The 27,737-nt window shown below is 35.3% G+C and overlaps 1 protein-coding gene across 2 annotated transcripts in view; it reads left to right on the forward strand.

Moving 5' to 3' along the window:
- Window positions 1–21,560, forward strand: part of GALNT3 (polypeptide N-acetylgalactosaminyltransferase 3) — a 45,544-nt gene extending 23,984 nt beyond the window's left edge. For both annotated transcript variants that reach the window (XM_055291922.1, XM_055291921.1), the window contains exons 3-11: window positions 3,801–3,973; window positions 6,827–6,976; window positions 9,637–9,871; window positions 10,340–10,457; window positions 11,955–12,155; window positions 14,139–14,270; window positions 14,474–14,575; window positions 19,300–19,452; window positions 20,291–21,560. In XM_055291922.1, the coding sequence (XP_055147897.1) occupies window positions 3,801–3,973; window positions 6,827–6,976; window positions 9,637–9,871; window positions 10,340–10,457; window positions 11,955–12,155; window positions 14,139–14,270; window positions 14,474–14,575; window positions 19,300–19,452; window positions 20,291–20,413 (1,387 nt within the window). In that variant the 3' untranslated portion in view covers window positions 20,414–21,560. The remainder of the gene's footprint in view (window positions 1–3,800; window positions 3,974–6,826; window positions 6,977–9,636; window positions 9,872–10,339; window positions 10,458–11,954; window positions 12,156–14,138; window positions 14,271–14,473; window positions 14,576–19,299; window positions 19,453–20,290) is intronic.
- Window positions 21,561–27,737: the final 6,177 nt, after the last annotated feature.

Genomic DNA, 27,737 nt, shown 5'->3' on the forward strand with positions numbered 1-27,737 from the left:
TTGCTTTGCTTTCTGGATATTAGAGAATTACATTTGGCAGTGAACTTGAAGATAACTTTTGGTCTATTGTTTCACTCAGGTTTTTCTAGATTTAGGATTATCAATACCGGATCCAAGTATATGAGTCCCTTAACGTTGAAACTGTGTAGCTTAGATTTCTGTTGAGCTATTCTAATCTGATTGATTCAAGTTTAAGTTGTTCATAATTTTTAAATGAATGTGTAAAGAAACTAATATCTATAAAATATTCTAGCTGTTATAACAAGGCATGTTATATTTCCTTTTATACAGTAATAGATTAGAATGCAGTATTGCACTTTACTGATTTGAGGAGAGGTTTTGACTGAAAAGTAAGCTACATTAAAAATCAGTAATCATGATTTTTATTCTTTTGACATGACAATCAGTGACAGCTCAAAATGAGCTTTTTTCTCCCAATATAGCATTAAGAAGCTGCAATAATTTTCAATAATGTTAATCGCTAAGTAAGTGAAAAACAAGCACATTAACAACACTTTTTGTTTGAAGATTTAATTATTTCTTACTTTGGACAGAGTTTTGTATAGGTGGTAAAGATTTGTTTTTTGACTTCGTGATCTGCCTGCCTTGGCCTCCCAAAGTGCTGGGATTAAAGGCATGAGCTACCATGCCTGGCCTGGCCAACATGGTGAAACCTCATCTGTAATAAAAAAACATAAATCAGGTGGGCATGGTGACGTGCGCCTGTAGTTCCAGCTACTTGGGAGGCTGAGGCAGGAGAATCACTTGAACCCGGGAGGCGGAGGTTACAGTGAGCCGAGATTGCACCATTGCACTCCAGCCTGGTGACAGAGCAAGACTCCGTCTCAAAAAAAAAAAGATTTGTTTTTTACATTGAATGTAACCAGTATCAGCAAATAACACATTTTCTGAAGAATTGCTAATGTTTTCCATGCTCATTAGAAATATAGACCTAGTTTCTTCCAAAGCCAGATGGTCATGTGACTGATAATTTAAGCATGTTTCTATGTGCCAGGTTTTTCAAGTGGTTTGACTGGAATGATACAGTCACTTTGGCAAGTTATTTTAATTGCCCTATTTTAAATATGTAAAACAGTTTTCAAAGCATACATTTAACATGTTGTTTCAAAATGAATGGGGTTTATGAAATTATATTGTGAAATTTTACTACCTGTATTAATGATATAACATGACATTTTTACTTGATATTGGTAATTATCAGTTAAGCAAATAAATCCTAGTTTAAACTGATGGAAAATCTTGCAAGATTAAAGTGATAACATTTTACTAGTATGAATTTTTGTGAAATTTTATACTTTAAATCTTCAAAACCATTTTATAATTATCGATTAATACTGTATTAATTAACCACATATCAAATAAAGGTAGGAAAAAAATCTTATACTCAGAATTTCACTTTCTCCTCAAAATGCTTATAACAAATCATAGGTTTCCCCTTTTTTTTCCTTTAAAAATAAAATACCACGATATGGAATTTTTCATAATTTTTACTTCTAGTTTATGTTGGTTATAAACTTTTATGGGTTCAAAATATAAGCTTATATTTAGTCATTTATTTCTGTGTAATTATGGTTCAAGTGTGTATATGAATAGTTTGTGTTTTTTTTTAATTGGTAGTTTATCCAAAATTCAATTTAGAATAAATAATTTGTTTTTATTTATGAATGATGAAGAAGGTGCTTATTTTTTCTGCCCATGCACCTGTATCATGCTCTGAAATCATGAAGAAACTGAAGAGCAATGCCACTTTCACTCAGAACCCATCCTCTCCTTTTTCTAATCCGTTGTTGACATCTTCTCTTGATATTTTACCCCAATCCAACTCCTTTTTTTATCACTACAAATATTCCATTCTAAAGACTTGCTGTTAGAAAAGGGTATCAGAGACATTCCTATTGAGGTATGAGTATGAAAGTAATTAATAGGATAATTTGTGTATCTTTTTTAGGGCGGTTTTCTCAGGCCCCTAATATCACACTGGAGGCTACAGTTTCCCCATTGGCCCTGGCAGAGGAACTGAAGGGTGTTGGGCTCTTATCTCCCTGAGTAAATGATTTACTTCCTTATCTTTGTGTTTGAGCAGCACTGTTTAATTGTTCACACACTGTATTTACTGTGCCTTTTGACTGTAAGGGAGGATTTCATAGTCTATTGTCCAAAATTGTACAGCCACTTATGGTTTTTAAGTGACCTTAAAGATATAGTTGCTTTATTTGCTTATCTTTCCCATAAACCTCACACAGTCTTATTTTATGTCCCAGTGACTTGAAGTCCTCTCCTATATGTTCTTTCATTTAATCCTCACCTCAATTCAGCAGGCTTGGCACTGTGGTTATCTCCACATCTCTAGCCTCAACGGCTGGAGACTATACAGACTCATCTGGACCCCAGTGGCTTAATATGAAGATATTTTTCATTGAGGAAAGACATTCCTATACAAATGAATTTGATATCAATTTATAACTAATGTTTTTAGCTAATGGATAGTACCACTAATCAGTCAAGGGCACTTAGGGTCTCTCTCCCTGTGCCCAATCAATATTTTAGATGGTGACATGATCACAGGACTTTTAACATGGATTTAGGTCTTTATTTAGATCTTTATTTCTATGTATTTTTTAAAGGGTTTTTTAAATGCTAGTCTTATTTAATAGTAGATCAAGTTATTGGAGCAAAATCTTTAACACATGGCAAATGGCAGTACTTAATAAGTATTTGCTGAATGATGAACATCATAAAAACATAGGTTTAGGCTGGACATGATGGCTTACGCCTATAATCCCAACACTATGGGAGGCTGAGGCAGGAAGATTGCTTGAGGTCAGGAGTTCAAGACCAGCCTGGGCAACATCACAGACTCTCTCTGTATTTTAAATAATAATAATAAGAGGAACATAGGTTTTACAATAAAGCTATATTTTCCCTTTTGATTCTGTGTACAGATTAAGTAAATTGATTCAATAAACCTAGGAAATAATAAACCTATATTACATACTTAGGTAAATAATTAAAGATAATCTTTATAAAAATGATTTAATAGGGTGGGCGCAGTGGCACATGTCTGTAATCCCAGCACTTTGGGAGGCCAAGGCGGGCAGATCACAAGGTCAGGTGATCAAGACCATCCTGGCTAACATGGCAAAACCCCATCTCTACTAAAAATACCAAAAATTAGCAGGGCATGGTGGCAGGCACCTGTAGTTCCAGCTACTTGGGAGGCTGAGGCAGGAGAAATGTGTGAACCTGAGAGGTGAAGCTTGCAGTGAGCCGAGATCGCGCCACTGCATTCCAGCCTGGGCGACAGAGTGAGACTCCATCAAAAAAAAAAAAAAAAAAAATTAATAAAGTGGTACAATTTTTAAAGTTGCAAATATGAAAAATGGATGATTTCTGCATGAAATAAGAAAAATTTGGTTTTTATTTGAGCAATTATAAGGATTTGTCATTTTTACATGCTGTCTCATTGTAGGTTATTTTCATTATTTAAAATGTTATTTGCATTTAAAATTATATTGTTGAGAAAGCTATAATAACATGTTGTAATCCTTGATATGTTGTCATCTCTGTTGGTAAACATCATCTCTGGGTGAGTGATTTGCTTGTAAAAAAGTTGTTTTCATTTATTTACCTTTTATATAGCATTGAGATTATATTACATAGAAGAAAACTATCATTTTTCAGTGATAAAGATTCAATAATGATAATGTTAGCAATGGTATAGCTGTGAAATAAAATTATAAAATTTGTAATTGTTTTTCTACTTCTTTGACTTCTTCTAGATGTATTGAACAAAAATTTAAGCGCTGCCCTCCCCTGCCCACCACCAGTGTCATAATTGTTTTTCATAATGAAGCATGGTCCACGTTGCTTAGAACTGTCCACAGTGTGCTCTATTCTTCACCTGCAATACTGCTGAAGGAAATCATTTTGGTGGATGATGCTAGTGGAGATGGTAAGAAAGCACATGCAAATTAGATTGTTTCCCAAATCCATATGGTGGTATCTACAGTTTACTTGGTTATATGGTGCTCTCTGTATGCCATCCCAGAGCCTGAATATAATAGTTTGGATAGTGGGTATGCTGAATGAAATTAGAATCCAAGATGAACATATTCAAATATTTTCAAATGCAGAAATGTATGAAACACCATTGTTCATAACTATGTAGGCCTCAATGTGAGACTGTTATTGTAAGGCATAGAGGTTAAGAGCACAGACCTGAGCCTTTGAGTCAGGCTGCCTTGATTTGAATCCCAGCTCTTTTCCTAACCAACTATATGACTTGGGCAAGTTACTCAACCTCTCTGCTGTGATTTATCAGCAAAATGGGAATAATGCCATATTTCATGAAATATGTGTCATTAATTTATAAATCACTTGAGAAAACCCACAGCTAATTAAACTTAACATGCCATCGATTATAAGAAATTGATTATAAGAAGAATCCAATTGTGTAGCTTAAAATTGAGGAAATACAGAACTAGTACATAACTTCTAGAGTTGTTTTAAAGACTAAATGAGTTAATATAAATAATATTTCAATAAATAACATAAATGAATAGTTAAAAATCACTAGAGTCACCATGTTCTATTTTATTTCGGTGTTCTTAAATATTCCAATATTACTTACAATGTTAGCCAAATTCTTTAGTACATTTCCACTTAAAATTGGAAGTCAAATACTAAATTACACATTTTAAATTGGAATCACAAGCCTAATTTAACAAATGCTCTAACTTGTAAATTTTCAAACATCATAAGTATTTTAAATATTGTGTCAAACAGATACATATTATTTCAATTATTACAAAATTTATTCCTTAATAAATCCAAGTTTGGAGTTAGATTCCTGAAGGTCAGATGTCTCATTTTATCCTCCCAGCAATGTCTTGTGATGGTGAGGCCTATTATCCTCATCTTAAAGAAACTGAGGCACAGAAAAGGTAAAATTCCTTGCCCAAGGTCACACAGCTAAAAGTAATTGTGCCATAAAGTGAAATCAGGACATCTGATTTCATGTAGCTTTCTGTTCTTAACCTCCCTAATAAAGGGTGTGCATGGGAGCTAAATTTAGAGTGCAGATATAAATTTACGGGAAGTTTATATGTTGCGGGTAAGTAAATTTTTTTTTACAAATTCCAACAGTGAGAGGGTATATTGAAGGAATTTGTAGTAACTCCATTTAAAATAATTCTAATCAAGAATGTTGAAATTTTTACAAGCCTCTTAAAACAGACAATGTTTATGATTATATATTTAAGATGAGTTAACAATTCTGCTTGTCTTTCTGAGAATTATTTCTGAGGTAGTTAGAAGGTGTTAAAAGCTTAATCTGAGAATTATTTTGAGGCAGTTAGAAGGTGTTAAAAAGTTAATATATTACTCTGAGACAACAGTGTTTTGATAGAATTATTTTTCCACAAGGGTTGTTCCTGCACTTACCTCTCTTATGAATGTTTAAGCTTTAAATAAGTAGCTCTCTTAACTGAACCACTGGAGAATTGAAAAAAAGGTTGTATTATCACAGATAAAAGCAAAGTCATCTGCATTTGCTTCTAAAATCTGGCAGAAGCAAACTTTTGCCCCAGGACATTTATTGATTTTCTTAACATTCCCAAATCTTTTTGAGGCTATGTTTTGGGCCCAAGAAGGCTGCTTGAAGAACTGCATTTTGTACTCAGTAAGATATCAAAAATTTAATTGTGAAAAACAGGCTTAAGAAGTTGTTTCAGAATATGAACAGCTGGGCGCAGTGGCTCAACCTGTAATCCCAGCATTTTGGGAGGCTGAGGCTGGCAAATAGCTTGAGTTCAGGAGTTCCAGACCAGCCTGGGCAACATGATGAAACCCCGTCTCTGAAAAAAAAAAAAAAAAAAAAAGAAGAAGAAAAGAAAAATTAGCTGGGCGTGTTGCAGCATGCCTGTGGTCCCAGCTACTTGGGAAGCTGAGGAAAACTGCTTGCAGCCCAGAGGCGGAGGTTGCAGTGAGTTGTGCCACTGCACTCCACCCTGGGCGACAGAGCAAGACCTTGTCTCGAAACAAAACCAAACAGACAAAAAAAACAACACTAGATTGACATTTGTTAATAACTTTTTTTAAAACCTATGATCTCAATTTTTGCTTATTACAAACCTTATCCAATTTGGTATATTGAATATCTTAAAGTATATACCCAATACTAAAATTTGCCTGTTTCATATTTTACTAAGTAAAATTCTGTCAGGAGACTCCACAAAGCTTTCACAAATTTTTCTGCTGACTCTGTGTAGGAATCGTCCCAAACTGCTATAGCCATGGACTTTCTGACGTGGCTCAACATTTTGGTGTTAAATTATTTTGATCCTTGCTTAAATATCAGAGGCCTTTTGATATTTGACATTTTTCTTTAAGATTTCCAGATTTAAATACCAATTTCAAAGCACTGAATGTCTTTTTGGCCAAATTCCTTATCTTTCACTCTTGTAGTCAATCTTCTGAGACCTCTGAATGAGTCTTCTGAATGGCTAGGGTTGACTCCATTTGAAGTTTCTCACTTCCCTCCAAACACATTATATTTATTGATAGGAAGTGTACAGAATAAGTATGTGTTACAGTTTTTTGTGTTACAGTAGTGATAATTTGCATAGCTAGCCTTTTTCCCCAGTAAGGAGTTAAAGATAAAATTTTCATTTTACTGGAAGGACACATGCAACTGTTAAGATTATGAATTTGGAAGGATCATTGCTCTGTGGTTTCATTAGCTTTCATAAGCTATATATGAAAATACATTTAGAAAGAATTAATCCTGATTTTTTTTTCCTTACAGAGTACTTACATGATAAACTAGATGAATATGTAAAACAATTTTCTATAGTAAAAATAGTCAGACAAAGAGAAAGAAAAGGTCTGATCACTGCTCGGTTGCTAGGAGCAACAGTCGCAACAGCTGAAACACTCACATTTTTAGACGCTCACTGTAAGTATATATGTATGGATATGGTTGTAACATTTTCCCTCCCTCTCTATTTTAAAAGGTAAGGAAGCCTTTTCTTTTCTAAATGCCTAATTGCATTTTCTTTAACAGGGTTTTCAACTGGTGATTATAGCAATGACAGCCCAAGCAGATAACAGCTCTGTGGAGAAAATTCCTTTCACTTATGCAGAATTCTTATCTCCTTTGTGTTTAAGTTTCCTCAACTTTAATGTTCTCCAGTTACTAGCTGTTCCAGCCAGTTATCCTTGCCTCGTTTTTTTTTTTCCATGTTTCTTTTCTGTTAAGAAATAAAAGTGTTTGTTTGTTTGTTTTTTTCTTGATTCCTACACTTTAAAGTGAATGAAAGCTTGTTTACTATTTAAATGTGGCCGGGCATGGTGGTTCATGCCTGTAATCCTAGCACTTTGGGAGGCCGGCGTTGGTGAATCACTTGAGGTCAGGTGTTCAAGACCAGCCTGGCCAACAAGGTGAAACCCCGTCTCTACTAAAAATACAAAAATTAGCCAGGCATGGTGACGTGTGCCTGTAATTCCAGCTACTAGGGAGACTGAGGAATGAGAATCACTTGAACCCGGGAGGCAGAGGTTGCAGTGAGCCGAGATTGTACCACTGCACTCTAGCCTGGGCGGCAGAGTAATACTCCGTTTCAAAATGAATGAATGAATGAATGAATGAATGTAATCCACCCTATCATTAAACTTTGTCCTAGTACTGCTGCTTTTTTTATATTTTAGTTTTTGTGTGTGTGTTTTTTTTAATTTGCAGACTCCTTGGCATAAAAAGGAGTCTGCGAATTTTCAATAAAAACCACAAAACCAAAATATGTTTATATATATAGTTTTTATGCCAGGTTAGAGGTGCCCCATCCCATCTTCTTTGGTATCCCTTACATAAACATTGTCAATTTTTGTTTGACTTTGCTGCTGTTGGTTTTTCTTTGTACTTTAATTATTTTCAGAGTCAAAGTTTTTGAAGTATTTGGAAAGCATTTTTAGAGTCAATGTGTCATATGCATGCTAGTTATTACTAAAATGTCATTTTGTCCCTTGAACTTTGAGTTTAGTGGCTATACTCTGTATGAGTGTCTAGCTTTGAATTGGCCAGTGCTTAGATTATGTTTCATCCAATTATTAGTTTTGAGCACACACCGATTATTACAGAAGGGCTTTTGGATGTGCTTGGGTTGCTTAGAGCCATCACATTCAGTTCTCTTTTAATACCAGACATTTAGAAAATGAAGAGAACACTAAAGGTAATCCTAGAGAGGTGCTTTAAAAAGGAAAATACCATCCTCTGGTATTTCTTTTCCTTGTTCAAAATTACAATAAGATCATACTGGACATTCTTACCCACTACCCACTGGGTGGATATGTCTGACGGTCCTCCTGGACCATGACTGCCAAATACTGCTTTGTGGGGAGCCCAGAATAGGACAGCACATGCATTGGCTGAACTTGCTGTGTGTTATATAAAACAGCCTGGCCTGTGACCAGAGCCTAGACCTATCGTGACATGAAACTCCTTGGCCCTCCCTTTATATTAGGTCTGGGGCAGCTTTGAATGGTCCTCCTTCTCCAGTTGCTAAAATCGGAATTTATACTGACTCCTTATTTTCTCCTAAGACCCAGTCAGATAAATGAAAATTTCAATTACTGTACCTTACTCAGGGAGATAGGAGTTTAAATAAATCAGAACACATTTAGGGCCAGGTAATGTGGAACAGCAAAAAGCTACCTTTGATTCATAGGCCATTTTAACACATCATCTAAATTTTAAGTACACTAGTGTTATTTTGCATCTTTTTTTTTTTTTTTTTTTTTTTTTTTTTTTTTTTTTTTTTTTTTTTTGAGATGGAGTCTCACTCTGTCGCCCAGGCTGGAGTGCAGTGGCACAGTCTCTGCTCACTGCAAGCTCCGCCTCCCGGGTTCCCGCCATTCTCCTGCCTCAGCCTCTCCGAGTAGCTGGGACTACAGGCGCCCGCCACCACGCCCGGCTAATTTTTTTTTTTTTGTATTTTTAGTAGAGACGGGGTTTCACTGTGGTCTCGATCTCCTGACCTCTTGATCCGCCCGCCTCGGCCTCCCAAAGTGCTGGGATTACAAGCATGAGCCACCGCGCCCGGCCTATTTTGCAACTTTTGTAGAAGAAAGAAGGTCATCATCTGTAGGGGAATTTTTTAACTGTACTGAATCTTTTTTCACCTTTTTCATCCTACACTCATCTCATCACAATAAACCTTTAAGAAATCTCCCCTTCTGGAGATCTATTGTACAACATGGTGACTGTAATTAATAATAATATATTGTCTACTCAAAAATTGCTAAGAGTAGATCTTAGATGTTCTTACCACCCGCTCCATAAGCCGATAAGGTGATGGATATGTTAATTAGCTTGATTGCAATAATCATTTTACAATGTATACATATATAAACACTATGATATACACTGTAAATATATAGAATTTTTATTTGTCTGTTGTAGTATCTCAATAAATCTGAGTAAGAAAGAAATCTCCATTATACACATGTTCAAAACACAAATTGACTCTGTTATTCTCATTTCTCTGTAAACCTTCACCTAAATAACTAAAGAAAAAAACTTCAATGTTTTTATTGAATTAATTAAAATTCCGTTCCCTCCAGGTGAGTGTTTCTATGGTTGGTTAGAACCTCTGTTGGCCAGAATAGCTGAGAACTACACGGCTGTCGTAAGTCCAGATATTGCATCCATAGATCTGAACACGTTTGAATTCAACAAACCTTCTCCTTATGGAAGTAACCATAACCGTGGAAATTTTGACTGGAGTCTTTCATTTGGCTGGGAGTCGCTTCCTGATCATGAGAAGCAAAGAAGGAAAGATGAAACCTACCCAATTAAGTAAGATGATTGCTCTCAGAGTCTTATATTTACACCCTATACCATACATTGAATACATACGCACTGTTTGCTTTATAGCAATTGCCTCTGAGGTAATTGATAAAGAATGCACATATTCTATATAAAGAGAATCTAAAAGTCATTCACCTGTGTACTTACTTATACATGATGTTGCTGAGTAAGAGGTAGTGAGTGAGCTCTTATGTCTTCCTCATCAATCATTACTTAAAAATCGTAAAACATGGTTAGGAGAAGACATTTAAGTTTACTCCAATGGGAGAGGACACCAAGTACTCCCCCCCACCCCAAAAATCTTGACTTTGAAGATAGCACTTCTAGTTTTTATTAATCTGAATAAAAGCTTTGAAAATGTGATATGGCTTTAATTTTTTAATTTCAGTTCTTAAAATATGCTATTTTATCTTGTTTAGTTTTTATAACAAAATTTGACAATGGATTATTTTTCAGAACACCCACTTTTGCAGGAGGCCTTTTTTCCATATCAAAAGAATATTTTGAGTATATTGGAAGTTACGATGAAGAAATGGAAATCTGGGGAGGTGAAAATATAGAAATGTCTTTCAGAGTAAGTTTATGGAAATTAAATATAGCAGATATATTAAACAGTGAAATATATTGTGTTCTAATCAGCTGGTACATATGATTACAGATGTGTGCACTCTACTTTTTGTGCTTTCTGAAACTTAATTGCTGGAAATTTTGGAATAAGAGTATTTTCTTTTAATATGTAACTTAATATATTTATTCATTGTTGCCAATGTAACAAAAGGAATCAGTTAAACTCCTGTGTCCAGGCAGTAACACCAATTAATGCACTTGTAGCTACTGAATTCCAGCCAAGATAAATATAATTAAATCTAGTGCTTCAGGAAATGAGTTGATCATCAAGGGAGTTAGAATGGAAAAACCTTTATGAATAATTTTAAAGGACATTGGACTTAACTGTTTGGATTGAATGAGCTGGATTTTTTCTATATATATTATAAGTTAATACAAAAAAAGGCTTTGGGTAGACTCCGTATGTACCTTATGTATTTGATTTCATGAGTTTCATTTTCTGCAGTAACTTTATCATTCATTTTTCATCTCTTAGGCTGGAATGTAGTGGAAAAAGAACTGAACTAGGAGTTAGAAGATTTAAGTTTTGGCTTGGGCTCCATCACATACTGGCAGTGATGATCTTAGCCAAGTTTGAACTGCTTATAGCGAGCGGGATCTTGTTTATTCATTTCAGTATTTCCAACCCCTAGCACGTGTTGGGTCACAAGCACAGTTTGTCAAATTGAACATATCACTGAGTCTTCTCATTTGTTCAAGAAAGAAAGGAGAGAAAGAGATTGTAATCACTTGCTCTACTACAAGCACATAGTATTAAATATGACTTTTTTCTGATTCTTTGCTTGGTAACTATGGCAGTCAATTATTAAGATATTTAAGTGAAAAGGCATTGATTTCATGATTTGCCATTTTATTTAGCATTAATGCAAATAAGGTTTTTTTGACATTTTATCTCTAAATCGGCATGAATTTTTAAATAATCATCCACTACTTTGCAAGTTCAGTAGAATGGTCATTGGTAATAATAGCCATCTGTAATTGTTTTCTTGGTTACAAAATTGAATATACAAGAGATAAATAGGGTCTGAGTCCACTTATATCCAAGCTTAGAAGAGAAACTGTAGTTTAAGTGAAGTGACTATGTCAGTAGTTCAGACAGAAGTCAAATGCATAAGAGCCTTTAGTTTTCTGTGCATATTAGAGAACTTACATAATTATTTGCAAAAACAAAAGCCTGGAATTCATTTTTATGAAAAATCTGAAATCGCCATTTTGTTAACTTACTGAAAATGCACTTCTGTTGTCTTTAGTGTCTATGCCATTTAATAAAATAATTCCTTACATTTAAGAACTTAAGTTGAAATGGCAGGGGACAGAGACTATTTGTAATATTGTAATCTCTTCTCTAATTTTGTTTTTCATAATACCTTAAAGGTGAACTTAAAAGCAACACTTTGATTTTTCTAAAATACTGTAAATTTAAACAAATATCATTAATTATCAGGTATGGCAATGTGGTGGGCAGTTGGAGATTATGCCTTGCTCTGTTGTTGGACATGTTTTTCGCAGCAAAAGCCCTCATAGCTTTCCAAAAGGCACTCAGGTGATTGCTAGAAACCAAGTTCGCCTTGCAGAAGTCTGGATGGATGAATACAAGGAAATATTTTATAGGAGAAATACAGATGCAGCAAAAATTGTTAAACAAGTAAGTTAAAGCTAAGTAGTTAAACTGCAATAAAATCTGTAACAAGTTCACATGTCCTTTTGCGTCGATTCATCTCAAGTACAAAACATCAAAAAATTTGAAAGTAGGTTTTCAATTTTAACTCTTAAAGTACATAGATTATGAATCCAAGTTTCCTTTTTTAAGTAAAAAGCTAAGTAAACTCCTTTTTAAAAATCAGGAATTCTACTTCATGTTTTTAATATGAAAGATAGTTCATTTTTGTTGCTGCCCTGGTTCAATATTTTACTCAAAGAAAATTAAGTAGAACTGTTTTTACTGGTTTTAGGAGATATAACACCTAAATAAAGGTTCTAAGTGACTTTTTGCGCTGGAGATAGAGACAGTGTCTTAATGTGGCATGAGAATAAACCAGGAGTGCCAAGCCTTTTTTTTTTTCAAGCTCTAGTTTCACTACTTACTGGAGATGTTACTTTGGCAAAGCCTTTGAGAATGTAAAATAGGGAAGACACTTCCTAGAGTGGCTGCAAGGTGGCTGGACATGGAGTGCATGCTTAACATGTTTCTTTTCTCTCCTTCCCTGTTTTAAGAGATGAAATACACATGCTGCCTCTCTCCCAGAGTAGCTGTGAAATAAGAAAGTGATAAGTGCTAACAAATATATGGTACTCTAGTTATTAACCTGCCATAAATAGATTCTGCTCTGCAGAATCATGAAACCTAATATATTAGAAGTGAGTTCCAATAGTCTTAATAATATTAGATAAGATAAATTAACTAGATAGTTTAAGGCTATGCTTCAGTGAATAGTAGTTGTCTCTTTATAGGAAATAGTGCTAATTTGCAGGGTGAGGGAAGGTGGAGTATTTATTGGGAGTCAAGGGTATCAATATTTTGGCTGTTGTGGTAGAGAACGATTTGGTTATCTCTTTCCCCTTTTCTTTGGTCTCCAGTATCTCCCTGTTAGGATGCAAATTCAGAGCACTACTGAGTTAGATTGCTGTCTTTTTACCCAAGGCCATGAAGACAAATTGGGCAGATTGTGTACTGCACAATAGTACTTGGCTAAGCAGGCAAGTAGGCACTAAATGAAGCTTATGCTCTGCTTGTCCCCCACAAAGGGGCACATGAGTCAGCAAATACCTGTTTGTTACCACAGGGTGCATAGATCTACATAGTAAATGTAATAAGCTAGCCAGAAGTCCTAAAGACTCATACTTTTTGCTAAAACGCCTGGGTTCAAGACATCAAAGTTGGCATAAGAAAATATTTTCTTTAGTTGAACTGATAAGATTATTTACTTTTGCATACATTTAGATATTACATGTACTTTTTCTCTAATATTTTGCCTGTAGGTCAAATACCTTGAAGTTTAATAATGGTTTTTAAAAAAAGTTATTTTCTTAGTACCTTAAAATAAAGGAAAACAAAACTCATTTAACTTGAAAATTGCCTTTTTATACTAAAGGTTCAGTTGGGGATATTGTTAAGAACAAGCAACATCCTTAAACTAGAAAAATTACTCCCAATGGGTTATTGCTTGCTGGTGGTTTTCTTTGAACTTGATGGGGAAGAGATAGAAGTTGCATTGTGTATTGGCACTGTTTGTCTATACCTGATTTCTCACACCTCACTTTGCAGATCACTTTTAGGTATAAAGTTGGGACCAATTTTGGATGCTCCTACCACCATTCCTTTGCCCACAGCATTTTACTAGAAATCTTTGTCTTGTAGGGAATGTCTGTGGCACAAATGAAGAATAAAATAGCATCATTTTAGTATTTTAATCAGCACTGAAGTGGTCTTGACTCTCTTTTAAAGCCAGAAATGAACAGGCAGGCATACTTTTTACTTGAATGAATGATGAAGGCTGTTGAATTGCCTCTTGAATTTTTAGCATGGATTTTTAAAAATACCTACATAGAAATACAAATAGCAGTATTTTCAGTACTTTATCAATGTTGTTTTAATTAAGCATTCCCTTCATTTCTCATGTTTCTACAGAAAGCATTTGGTGATCTTTCAAAAAGATTTGAAATAAAACACCGCCTTCAGTGTAAAAATTTTACATGGTATCTGAACAATATTTATCCAGAGGTGTATGTGCCAGACCTTAATCCTGTTATATCTGGATATGTGAGTATTTTCCTGTTCCTTTTTTAATTAATATGCTCCTTGCCACCAACCTTTATATGGTTCTAAGAAAATTGCTGAAATACTTTCTTTATTGCTTTTGAGATTTTACATTATAATCATTAACATTACTTTCTAAATTATTTTAAAAATACATAAACTGCATGGATTAAAAAACTTTTCATAACATGAAAATTTTCCTTTAGATTAAAAGCGTTGGTCAGCCTCTATGTCTGGATGTTGGAGAAAACAATCAAGGAGGCAAACCATTAATTATGTATACATGTCATGGACTTGGGGGAAACCAGGTGAGCACAAAATCCTTCACTTGTAAAGCATTTACAAGCACAAGTGAGATGTTGCCTATTTTTCAGAAGTCCCACAGCAGCTTTATACTTGGGTAAGCTGTGTGTGAAATGTTTTCGGACTGAGTTTGGCAATTGATATTGATGAGCATTTTTTTTTTGGTTTTTACTCTGGCTCTGAAAACAATTTGAGTAGCTTAACCATTAAAAAAAAAAAAAAAAAAAAAAAGGAGGCGGAGCAGAGTGGCTCACGCCTGTAATCCCAGCACTTTGGGAGGCCAAGGTGGGTGGATCACTTGAGGCCACGAGTTCGAGGCCAGCCTGGCGAATATGGTGAAACCTCATCTCTACTAAAAATACAAAAATTAGTCGGGCATGGTGGTGCGTGCCTGTGTTGCCAGCTACTCGGGAGGCTGAGGCTGGAGAATTGCTTGAACCACGGAGGTGGAGGTTGCAGTGAGCCGAGATCACATAATTGCACTCCAGCCTGGGTGACAGAGTGAGACTCTGTTTCAAAAACAAACAAATCAAAAAAAAAAAAAAAATGAAAATGAGAAAATAATAGAATAATGCCATTTGAAATTTTTTTTGGAAAGAAACTTCTATGTAGCTCTTCGATGCTTTAACTTTTGCATGACTATTGGCATGGTGATTTTGCAAGTTTACACATAAAGGCCACATATAACTGGATTGAATCACAAATTACATCAAGTGTTGATAACAAAATAGAGCATTATAAATTAATTTTGTGGGCCACAATATTATTTCAATATGTTCCTCCTTCTCCAACAAAAGAGGAAGATTCTCCTTGATTAGTGACATACCTGCTTTACTACCTTTTGACTATTTTACTGATTAAGATTCAAATGTCAAATATTACTATTTACTTGCCTATGGGTAGAGAACATGTTATATACAAAGTTTCTGTTTTTTTAAGCTTCCTTTCCTTACCTTTTGCAACTTAACTCCTGGAAAGTTTAGACTATTTCTCTCATTTGTTCATTCAACAAATTCATTGAGTGAGCCCTGCATGCCAGATACTATGATGAGTTCAAGCTATTTAGACTCTAACTCCTTCAGGAAATCTATAAACTAGCAGTTCCTTAGGATAAAGCATTCAGAGTGTTCTGGGGGTATAGAAAAGGGCATCTGAATGAGACTGGGTGTCCACACATTTTCCTGAGAAAGATGACATTTGAAAACATTAAAAAAAAAAAAAAGTAGGTAGGAGCTAGTGAGGTGGCTGTGGGGAATGGCAACAGAATAAGAAGAGTGTGAAGGAAAGTGAACTGAAGAGAAGAGCCTGGGGTATCTCTTCTGAGCATTGCAGGTATTTTGGTATAGAGTCCAAGATGTGTGTGGAGGATTTTTGCAATAATTAATATCCATGATGTCCTATTTTAATGGGACGAAACTTTGAGATGTCAGTTTTAGGAAAAAAGAGTCAGTTTATCTCCTGGTCCATCCTCTTCTGTATTTCTTCCTACCCATTAGGCTCAGCTTAATCTAGTTCTAATCCTTATTAACCTAAACCAATCAATCTACTGAGGGCAGATGATACAGATGCCCAGAAGCCAGAGCTGGTGAACTGGATCTATTGCTGGATGGTTAAGGTGTAATTCTGAAATAGGATGGAGATATATATGGACACATATAGACAGACATACATCTATACCTATATCTATATACATATATATCTGTACATATATGTGTATATGCATAAATCTATATGCATCTTTTTAAGAATTTTCTTACCCTCCATATATTAGAAGAAAAATGGTTACATAAATAATTGCATTCTTTGGAAATAACACTGATCTATGCTTGTAAAAATTAAGATTTTGAACAAAGGGAAATATTTCTGCATTTGTTAAAATCTTATCACTAAATGTAAATCCCTATAAATTTCTCTTAGGCTTCTTCTAGCATTACATTTATTTTATCTTAAAAGCTGAAGATATATTGTACACATTGCTTTTTTCCATTTCTCTGTTATCATTTTCATAAAGATAATAACAGCTTTATGATAGCTCTGTATCAAAAATATGTTTACATTTTAAATAGAGTATAGCTATCTTTTAGAAATTGGGGGATGGGAAAAAATTCACATATTCTTTCAATAAATATTTGTTTAGAACCTATAAAGTAGCTTGTACTGACTGTTACCGTAGTGAAAAGACAAAGCTCCTGATCTTGTGGAGCTTATGTTTCACAGGAACAAAGAAAAAATATGTAGTTTTGGGCATGAAGAAAAATATAGCAGGTAAGGGAATAGTGTTTCGGGGTGGGGTGGTTATTTTAAGAGGTGAGGGAAGACCTTTTTGGAAAAGCGACCTTAGAGGGAGCCTGAATACTTTGAGAGAGTGTTCCAGGAGAAGATGCTCATCTTGGAGGAAGGATTTCCAAGAGTGGAGGCCCAGAGGCAGACACATGGAGAAAGCAGATAGCCAGTGTGCCTAGAGCAGAGTGGTCTAGCAAAGAGGACTAGGAAATGAGGTCAGGGGCCTTGATAGGGACCTGATCATGTAGGGCTCAACAGGCCCCATTAAGAAACTTCGACTTAATTCTGAGTTTGACAGAAACGATTGAAGAGTTTTGAGCAGGAGAATAAATATTATCTGGTGTATATACTAAATAGAAACTTTGGCTTTTGTTAACCCTAACACAGCTATTGATTTTATTTTGGTTTATTTCCTTGACATTTTATTTTTAATCAAGCATTGCACTTAAACTGTTTTGCAAATTTTAGTTCCCTGAGTGCTAAAATTTTTAGATATTATATAACTTCATCATTTTTTCATGTTTCCTTCTACTTTTGATCAGATAATGTTTTTATAGCATAAAACTTCATGTATGCCAAGTAAAAATAAATATTTTGGTTATGTGACTAAGCTGGCCAATATTACTAGTGTAATGCAGTTTGAGTCATTATAACTTGATTATATTTACTGCTTTGCCTCTTCTCTACTCGTTCTAACTAATGGGTCTCTCCAACATTCACAGCTATCTAATTATGAGCTCTTTTTTGTTACCAAGGTACTTTCAATATTTTCCATTTTTTAATCATTTTTATTTTAATGACTTTTTAATAATGGGTAAAATATTCGACAGCCTTTGTTACCATCTTTGAGATCTTAAGGCTTATCTTTCTTAGCCAAGTATAGCTAGAATGCTATTTTCATCCTCTAAACCCATTTTCTTCCAGGGTTTCCATTTGAAGAACTACTAGTTATAAAAATGACTGATGTTTTGCTTGTGGGCGGAGATAAATTAAGCATGAGACTAAGAGCAGGGAAACTCAAGATATTTGGCTCTGTGAATTCAGCGAATGTTTGTAGAGTGACTACTCTAATATACATAAAGAGTTTAACACAGTGCCTGCCTAGCATGTAGTAAGGACTTAACAAATATTAGTGCTCCTACTAATTATTTCATTATTGAAAATCAATTATGTTAACTTATTTTATCTTTATAATGTCAATATTATGAAATATTGGATTTGTAATGGGTGTTATGACTCGATCAATTGCCTGACTTCAGTCTATGGGGAAGCCAGGTCTACACACCACACATAATTCTAATAGAGTGCTAGAAAAGTTATCTCTGATGTACTATGGGAACCTTGAAAAGATTGTAATTTTGTGCAGCAGGGCAAATTCAGGCAAAGCCAAAGAAGGAAGGTAGTATTTGAGTTGGCTCTTGAAGGATTAAAAAGGAGTTAGCCAGGCAGAAAAGGGTCAAAAGTATATTCCAGGCAGAGGACAGACTGTAAAGCAAAGTCTTAGAGTTATAGATACACATGTTCTGATTGGTAGAATTGTGTGAAAGAAGCATAATATATATCTGGGGCAATGGTTGATGCAAGATCAAAAAGAAAGATTTCATGTACCAATTAAGGAGCGTGGACTTTTATCTTAGCAACAGTAGTGATTCACTTAAGCAAGGGCAGTCAGGGATCAAACCAATGCTATAAAAGACTATCTGGCAGCAGATTGGAATTGCTGGATGATAGGAACAGAAATTGGAGGTAGCTGTAGGTGTTTCAGTAAAAATTCTGAGAGTCTGAGTAACAGAAGTGAGTACACAGAAGTGAGAATGGATGAGATGTTAACATCTGAGAGGAATAGTACAGCTAAGGGACGAATTACTTGGATATGTGGAGAAAGAAGCATCAGTAGTAACAATAGCCAAAATGTATGAAAACTCACCATGTGCCAGTCATTGTTCTAAGTGTATTATACATATTAACCCACTTATCTTCATAACTCTGTGGAGTAGGAACTATTAAATTACCCATTTTCTAGTGAGAAAACTGAGGCATGGTGAACACCCTGAAGTTCCTAGTTTAGTGAAAACACCTTTAATTGAGATGAAGAAGAGAGATGGAACACTTGTGGGAGAGAGGCAATTAATGTTCTTGTTAGAACTCTTCATTCCCTTTTCTGAGGAATGCCTGGGATAGCCTCCATTCTCCTTGATAACTTCCAACTTCCGGTATGGGGAGGAAGACAGTTCCTTGTTAATGAAGTAACCACCTGTTGATGAAGGAAGGCTATTGTATTGTCTATCATAAAAACTCAGCTTATGTTTCTAATAACTATTTTTATTGTATTATTTTGTTGAAATAGAAATGACTTCATTATTTAATGAGTTGCTTATTTATTTATTTATTTTGCAACTGAGCACATGGGTTGCTTTTGTCAGTAACAGTGCTATTCCTTCCATAGTACTTTGAATACTCTGCTCAACATGAAATTCGGCACAACATCCAGAAGGAGTTATGTCTTCATGCTGCTCAAGGTCTCGTTCAGCTGAAGGCATGTACCTACAAAGGTCACAAGACAGTTGTCACCGGAGAGCAGATATGGGAGATCCAGAAGGTACCTCAATGCAATTAATTCATCTATTTAACTATTTTTCTTAGCTCTACTTGTTAATCTGGGAAAATGAGTGGAACATGGTACCTTAATATTATCTATCAGAATTTCTCTCCCTTTATTAACTTTGTTATTATGTGTTTCTACCCATGTGATAAGAGAATATATCTATGAATTAAATACTCTTAGTAACAAAAAATTAAGTTGCTTGGTTGAACCATGATATATGCAGATGAGCACTTCTGTGAATTATTAATATTAGTTGCTTGTTTTTTACTATTTAGGGTTTCTTATAATGCTTTTTGCAACAGTCATATTTTTTTTCTGGCAGAGAGAAGAAAAATTATTATATCTTCTCGCTTGAAGTGATTAATTTTTTTCTACCCTGTTTTAGCACTTTTTCACAAACCTAGAATTGAGAGAGTGCATAACGGGTCTCTTCTGTTTTTAAACATGTTTAAGGCTTAGCTGTATCATAGCAATTCTTACCTGAACATTGTTTTGTGCAGTACTAGAAAACCTTAACACTGGCTTTTATAATTTATGATGTTTTTAAGAGTTTGTCACTTATGGATATATCAAGGGAATACTTCTTGTTTGAAAATGTGATTCAAACCTTGTTCTGTCTGCCTCTCTTCATTATGTAATACCTTACTAATTGAACAGTAGTAGCTTAAAAGGTGACATTTACACTGGAAGCCAAAAAGAGTTTATCAGACATGGCTCACCTTAGAAAGATTTACTATTAGGTTTGCTTCAATGAAACCATAAAATCTTTTTCATATTTATCATTTAACTATGAGTCTTGAAATTTAATGTCTGTCGTTTCCTTTTATTCTAGGATCAACTTCTATACAATCCATTCTTAAAAATGTGCCTTTCAGCAAATGGAGAGCATCCAAGTTTAGTGTCATGCAACCCGTCAGATCCACTCCAAAAATGGATATTTAGCCAGAATGATTAAGTGTTCCTTAAAATTAAGTTGAAAAAGGAAATATTCTTTCTCGTAAAACTGTGACTAGGCATACACTGTAGTTTTTGAAAATTATGCAAAAGCAGCTAAATGTAACTTATTCCAAGTGCATTTTTCTTATTTATATCTTAAACTATCTATGTAGCACTACTACAGAAATTCTGCAAGTTTCTGTTTCAAAGCACAATAACTAGTAATACCAAAGACTATTTCAAAATGTCCAGATGTAGGGGAAGAGATGTTTACAGTATGACGAAAATAATTTTCCAAGTAAAGTGATGTTTGTGTGTTTTGTACACTTAGGGATATATATAGCTACATTCACACACTCACAATTTAAAATATTTCCCCTAGTTTTTTGGGGGGATAGGAAGAAAGATTTGTTACTGTATTTTTTTAACTACATAGAAATAGATCAATAAAGGTCAGCATTGGCCTCTGTGTACAAACCAAGAGCTTTTAACGATCCAGAATTTATTATTTTAAAATGCAGGTGAACTTTTTTTTGCCTTTGGTTTACTTGTCTGTCAAATGTTTCCTTAAACATGAAACTGAATAAGAAGAGGAGTATTTTTAACACTTAAATTTCTTGGCAAATTTTAAAACATTTTTTAGTCTGTAACGCACTCCACTTGAAGCACTTAAGTCTTCCTTAAATGACTTTTCTTAAGTAATGATATTGTGTGTTTTCCCAAAGCACTTTTGAAAAAATTTTTATAAATTACTATCTGTTGAAAAGGTGTCCTTTTCCTTTCTGCTAGTATTTTTTTCTTACCAAAATTCACTAATCTTGAATGTTTGTGATATTAAATTTCAAATGCAGAATACTTGACTCATTTAAAGCTAAATTTTGTTACTGATTCAATTATAATCGTAATGGATTTTTGACTTTGTAATGGATTCTTTTCATCAAAAAGCCTTATTTTTTTATCTATGTGGAAAACACAGTAAAAAATCCTCAACACTATTGTAATTATTTGGTTAAGTTTTTTTCCTGTTTTGGGTAAAATCTGTAATTGATAATAGGTGGGGGAAAATGAATTTTGTATGCTGAATTTCTAAGCGCCTATTGTTTGTAAAGCCATCAGATATTTCTTATGGCACAAAAAATGAGGAATAGTAAAATTTCTGCGTTCAATATTTAGAAAATTTTGTATTAATTTCTGATAATGTTCCTTAAGCATCTGATAGAATGACTTTTTTAAAAAATTTGATGCTTAGGAGATTTAACACTTTTTTTTTTGTTTTTCGTCATTTTATATTTCGATCTCCTGTATTCTTGTTCCAGAAGTAAAATATGATTGGTTTCATATTTTAAATCTGGCAAAGCCTCAGTTGTACAAAAAAGAGCATATGTTGGTTATTGGCCCCATCTTCTCATTGTTTGTTTGTAAGTTTGAATTTGTATTAAAAAGCCTGCATTCTGAGCTGGACATGGTGGCTCAGCCTCTAATCCCAGCACTTTGGTAGGCAAAGGTGGGAGGATCATTTGAGCTCAGGAGTTCCAGACCAGCCTGGGCAACATAGCAAAATCTCATCTGTACAAAAAATAAAAATAAAAAAAGAAATTAAAAATAAAATTACCTAGGTGTGGTGGCACCCATCTGTAGTTCCAGCTATACAGGAAGGTGAGGCAGAAGCATTGCTTGATCTTGGGAGATGGAGGCTACAGTGAGCTATGATTACACCACTGTACTTCAGTCTGTGTGACTGAGCAAGATTCTTTTTTAAAAAAAAAAAGCCTACATTCTCCAGTTGATTATTTCAACTAATGTGTATTATGTGCCTAATTTTCTATCAGAAGTTGTATTAGTCCGTTTTCACACTGCTGTTAAAGACATACCTGAGACTGGGTAATTTATAAAGAAAAATAGGTTCGATGGACTCACAGGTCCGCGTGGCTAGGGAGGCTTCACAATCATGGCGGAAGGTGAAAGGCATGTCTTACATGGTGGGAGGCAAGACAGAATGCGAACCAAGTGAAAGTGGTTTCCCCTTATAAAACCGTTAGGTCTCGTGAGACTTATTCACTACCACAAGAACAGTGTGGGGGAAACCACCCCCATTATTCAATTATCTACTACTGGGCCCCTCTCACAACACGTGAGATTTATGGGAGCTACAATTCAAGATGACATTTGGGTGGGAACACAGCCAAACCATATCAGAACTGATGGTAGGCAGAGTAAGACTTGTTATTACTTTTGAGCTATGTCTCATGGGTCAGAAAGAAAGGCAAGTAATTTTAAAGTAGATAGTAAGTACCAGTAGGCATGAATATCCATGAGCATATATTTCTCTTAGAGCTTATTATATCTCTAAACACAAAATTATTTCTCAAAAATATTTTATAAATGAACTTAAGCATATTTTCTTTTTTCTTTTCTTTTTTTTTTTTTTTTGAGACAGAGTCTCGCTCTGTCGCCCAGGCTGGAGTGCAGTGGCGCGATCTTGGCTCACTGCAAGCTCCGCCTCCCGGGTTCACACCATTCTCCTGCCTCAGCCACCGGAGTAGCTGGGACTACAGACGCCCGCCACCACTCCCGGCTAATTTTTTGTATTTTTAGTAGAGACGGGGTTTCACCGTGGTCTCGATCTCCTGACCTCGTGATCCACCCGCCTCGGCCTCCCAAAGTGCTGGGATTACAGACGTGAGCCACCGTGCCCGGCCACTTAAGCATATTTTCAAAAAAACCAAAGTGCGTGCCCTGCATGTATCGCTCATATGTTGACATACCATGATCCAACTGAAATCTACTTAGGGTAGGTTGATATTATTATGGGAAAGTCCTTCTTACCTGATTTGGCAGCCTCAGGCTATTGCTCAAGTGTCATACAAATCATGTCATTCAGGACTGGACCTTTAGGGTAGGTAGTGGCTTTTAAAAGTCTTGAGTTTTGAAACAATGGTAACAGGGAGTTATTTATGGAGCCTGGCTGCCATCCACCTGAGACTTAACTGCACTCAAGTGTGAAATTGTGGAATTCTTGCTCAATTTGAAGCTGCCATGGCAAATGGTCTGGTTGCTACAGAAGACTTGGCATGCTGCCTTCATTCCAGAGGACCAAATTCTAAGAACTCTAGGTTGGTAAGCTGCACTGCCAAATCCACTAGGGTTAACCTGATGGGCAAGTTCACTGAAATCTGAGAGGGGATCACACAGTTAACTATAGGAGAAAATAAGCAACACACTAGAATTGCCCATTACTATAACCAGTGATGATGGATTTTTTAAGCCCCTATATTACCAGAGACTAGTATTGGACAATTTAGTTAAGTACTTTATATACCATCAAAATATAAGTGCAAAAAGGACAAGGTTGACTTTATTGGAAAGACTAGAAAAAAGTCAAATCATTTTTAAAATGCTGTTATGTGTAGATGAGAATTGTAAAAGATAGGGAAAACAAAAATCTAGGAAGATTCTGTACTCAGATTGCTTCACAATTCACTTTAGACAGCAGAAATAAATATCTTTAGACAATGCATTTTTAGTATGCTTTGTGCAAGAAAGATGTTTGCAGAACTCTCAGAAAGTAGTTCATACTCAGATAAAAGGTCTTGGCCCTACAATAGAATATCTGTGAAGGAATTAATACACATACAAATGTAGCATTGTGTGTGTGTGTAGTGTGTATATTTTAAATTAAAATATTTGACATCTTTTTATGAATTTATATTTTAATTACCTTTTCCAAATTATCAACCTACTCAATCTTCCCTTTTCCAATCCTACAGTCCTAACTTTTCCACATCACCAGCCCAACTGCAAAAGAGATTCCTCCTGCATGCTGAGGCCCTCTTGCTCTCTAGGCTTCCACAACACCTAGGAAATTTTTTGTGTCTGTTTTAGGGATTTTATTAGGCACCAGGCACTAATAATATACAAAATAGTCCCCATCTGAAGGTGGAGAAAGTTATAGTTTAGTAATGTGGTCATCAATGTGGTCTCATAATGATGTTTTAAAGAGAAATAGTCCCATGATGAAGTCAACATATTCAACTTCTGGTGAGTCCACTGACAGGAGCTAGAGGAGAAAACAGGCACCCCATATTTTAGAGGTAAATAATTAAAGTAATGCTTCTTAAACCTTATTGTACACACAATAATAAGATTCTGATTGATTAAGAATCAATCAGATTGAATAAGATTCTGACTGATTAAGCCTGGGGTAGAGCTTGTAATTTTGTATTTCTGACAAACTTTCAGGTGATACCAAAGTGGCTGGCCATGGTACCGTGCTTTGAATAGAAAGGCTACCCAGTGAACCAATGCCCAGGGTTCTTTGAGACTACCATGATGACTTTGACCATGCTTGACATCCATAATTACTTCTAGTACGACCAGAAGTCAATGCCTCTCTATCAACCATTATCATCATTATTCTTCCCTGGCAGCTCCTACATCCTTTGTATATCTCTATGTTGATAAATCTCCCACCTTCTGATTACCTTCTACTCTGCAAACTTCTTTGATCAGAAAACTCTATTATATCAGCAATTTTGTCTCTGAAAATTCTACGTATTGTCTTGCCTTAACTGAACTAGACATTAATTAAGGATAAATCTTCCAATTCTAGTGAGGGTTATTGTTTTTTGTTTTTGTTTTCTATCATTCCTCTTGTACTTCAAGGCTAGGATTTGGGATAGGTGTGTCCTTCTTCAAAAATGCCCCAGCTTATTTGAGGCCATGTCATGTGGATATATTATGCTCTACCCCTTCGTGCTACTGTCAACCATGAATCTATAGGTCATTTATCTTAATTCGTTCCCTGCATTAACTGAATACTTTAGTTCCTGTTGGCCTTTCTTTCTTTATACCTCTACTTCTGTCACCCTATGGGTGACTTCATTATCGGTGCAGATAACTCCACCATTCTGAGCTCTCAGTATTTGACCACCACATTTCCTTCCCTCAACCACACATTCCCTGGTCATCACCAGAAACCATATCTTCTCTAATATCTTGATCACCTTAACCTCTCTGACTACCACCTCCTTTCCTAGCTGATTTATGCTAGTTCTTGCTCTCTAGAAACTTTTTCTATCTCTTCAGGACTTCTAAACCATTGATTTTGCTACTTGTTCACTATCATTCTCCTCTAGTCTATACTTTTATTCTTATCCAGAATGGTTTTAATATTTCATCACTGTAACAATTCTCTTTCACTGTCAATTCATGTGTCTGTTTCTCCATCGTGCTTACCTAGAAAACCCCAAAACCTGGATAAACCAAAATATTTGCAACCACTACTTCTGCATCCAAACAATTGTCATGCTGGGCACATTCACCATCTTTCTGGGGATATCCTGTTTCCTCTTTCTCTTTCATATGTTAGGTCTCCGGTTTTGTGTATACTGTAACTTCCTCTTTCTTGGTTAACCTCCTCATTTTGGAGGAGTACATTACACAGTAATATTCTGGGGAATGGTTTAGGATGCATACAGTTTTTGAGACCCTTATATCCAAAATACCTGTATTCTACCCTCACAATTAGAAGGTTAGCTGAGTATAGATTTCTTGGATGGATTTTTTTTTCAATACTTTAAAAGTTTTGTTTGTTTGTTTCTTTTTTTTTTCTAAATTTCAGTATTGATAACTCCAGTCTATTTTTGATTCTTGGTTCTTTGTTAGTGATTTTATTATTTTCACTCTGAATACTTATAGATATTCTATTTGCCCCAATGTGTTAAATTTCACTGTAAGTCTTATATTACAGTATGCTTTACTGTGCTCTTTAAATACTCATGTATTTAAATTATGAAATCTTTTCCAAATATTTATTAATTTTATCCTTTGTATTCTCAGTTTCTTTCTGGGAATCTTATTATATCAGACCCTTAACATATTGATTCTCTAGTCTATATAGGAGGGCAGCTTTTCTGATCTATATTCCATATCTTTGCATACTCCAGGATGTATTCTTAATGTACTCCTTTAAGCCTTCTATTGAGTTTTTCTTTTCTGTCATTCGTAATTTCCAAGATCACATTCTTGTTCTCTGAATTTTTCTTGAATACCACTATTATTTTGTGAATGTGATTTTTTTCTTTTGTCTTTCTGAGATTATCAATAAAAATATTAATGCTAGTTCTTTTTTTAAAGGTTTCATCTACTTGCATAGTCTATTTCCTCCAAGCTGCTTTTTCCCCCCCTATTTACTCTCTGCATTTCATAACAGATGCTTTCCTCTAAAGTCTGGTGATTTTAAATTGTTCATATTGAACAGAGGATTGAATACTTACTAAAAAGTTCTTTAATCTGAGGAGGGTTATTGACTGTGGTCTTTCCTGTAGGCTGACCCAACTGCGGCCATTGTGCTGGAAAACAAAATGACAAGTTAGATCCCCAGAGATGAATCTTCCAATCACCCTGGAAGGTGTAAACCTGAGAATCACTGGGAGAAGAGGACTGGGGATGAATTTTCAGTATAAGATTCTTGTCCTCAACTGTGCTGGCAGCCCCTGTTCTAGAGACACTCTATTTTATCCTCTCCAGTGAATGCATGTCTAAGCTTCTGTTTGGGTGTAGGAGAGGAACGAGGAGTCTAACTGATTGGTAAATGGAGTGTCAACTACTCCTCCTCCCTATCTTTCTCACTTTTGGAGGTGCTTGGTTCCACCAGTTCTTGATTCTTTCTGTGGTTCTGTAGTATGAAATGCATTACTACTCTGCTTTCTCCAATGATAGCTTTGGACAAACTACTAATTAATTTGCTTTCCAGGCTTCAAAACGGTGTTGTCATTAAACTTCTCCTACTCTTCTCACCAGGGATATATATTTTTTTCCCTATATCTTTACTGTCATTTTAATGGGATTTTGGAAGAGAGCAGAAGAAAATGAGGATAGAATCTGACACTCTTGACAATAAATCCCCATTAATTCTTCCATGACTTCCAATTTTTTCACAGCAACTTAACTTTTTAAATAAAAAAAAAATTTCTCCTCTGCTTTGTAACCTTCCAATGGCTCTCAAATTGTTCTTAGAGTAAAATTTTTGCTTCTGGTTGTAGCCTACAAGGACCTATATGACTGACTCCTTGCCAATTTCTCCTGCCTCATCTAGGACCACCTTTTCTGTGCTGAGTGTGCTTCAGACAGAGTAGTTGCCTCCTGGATTTGTCTCATGTATCAAACTGATTCTTGCTTTAGAGCCTACATTTTCTTGGTCTGGATGACCCTACTAAAAGTATCTTTTTTTTTTTTTTTTTTGAGATGGAGTCTCACTCTGTCGCCCAGGCTGGAGTGCAGTGGTGCAATCTCGGCTCACTGCAAGCTCCGCATCCCAGGTTCACGCCATTCTCCTGCCTCAG

This window comes from Symphalangus syndactylus, chromosome 9, assembly GCF_028878055.3.
Source record: "Symphalangus syndactylus isolate Jambi chromosome 9, NHGRI_mSymSyn1-v2.1_pri, whole genome shotgun sequence".
Lineage (NCBI taxonomy): Eukaryota > Metazoa > Chordata > Mammalia > Primates > Hylobatidae > Symphalangus > Symphalangus syndactylus.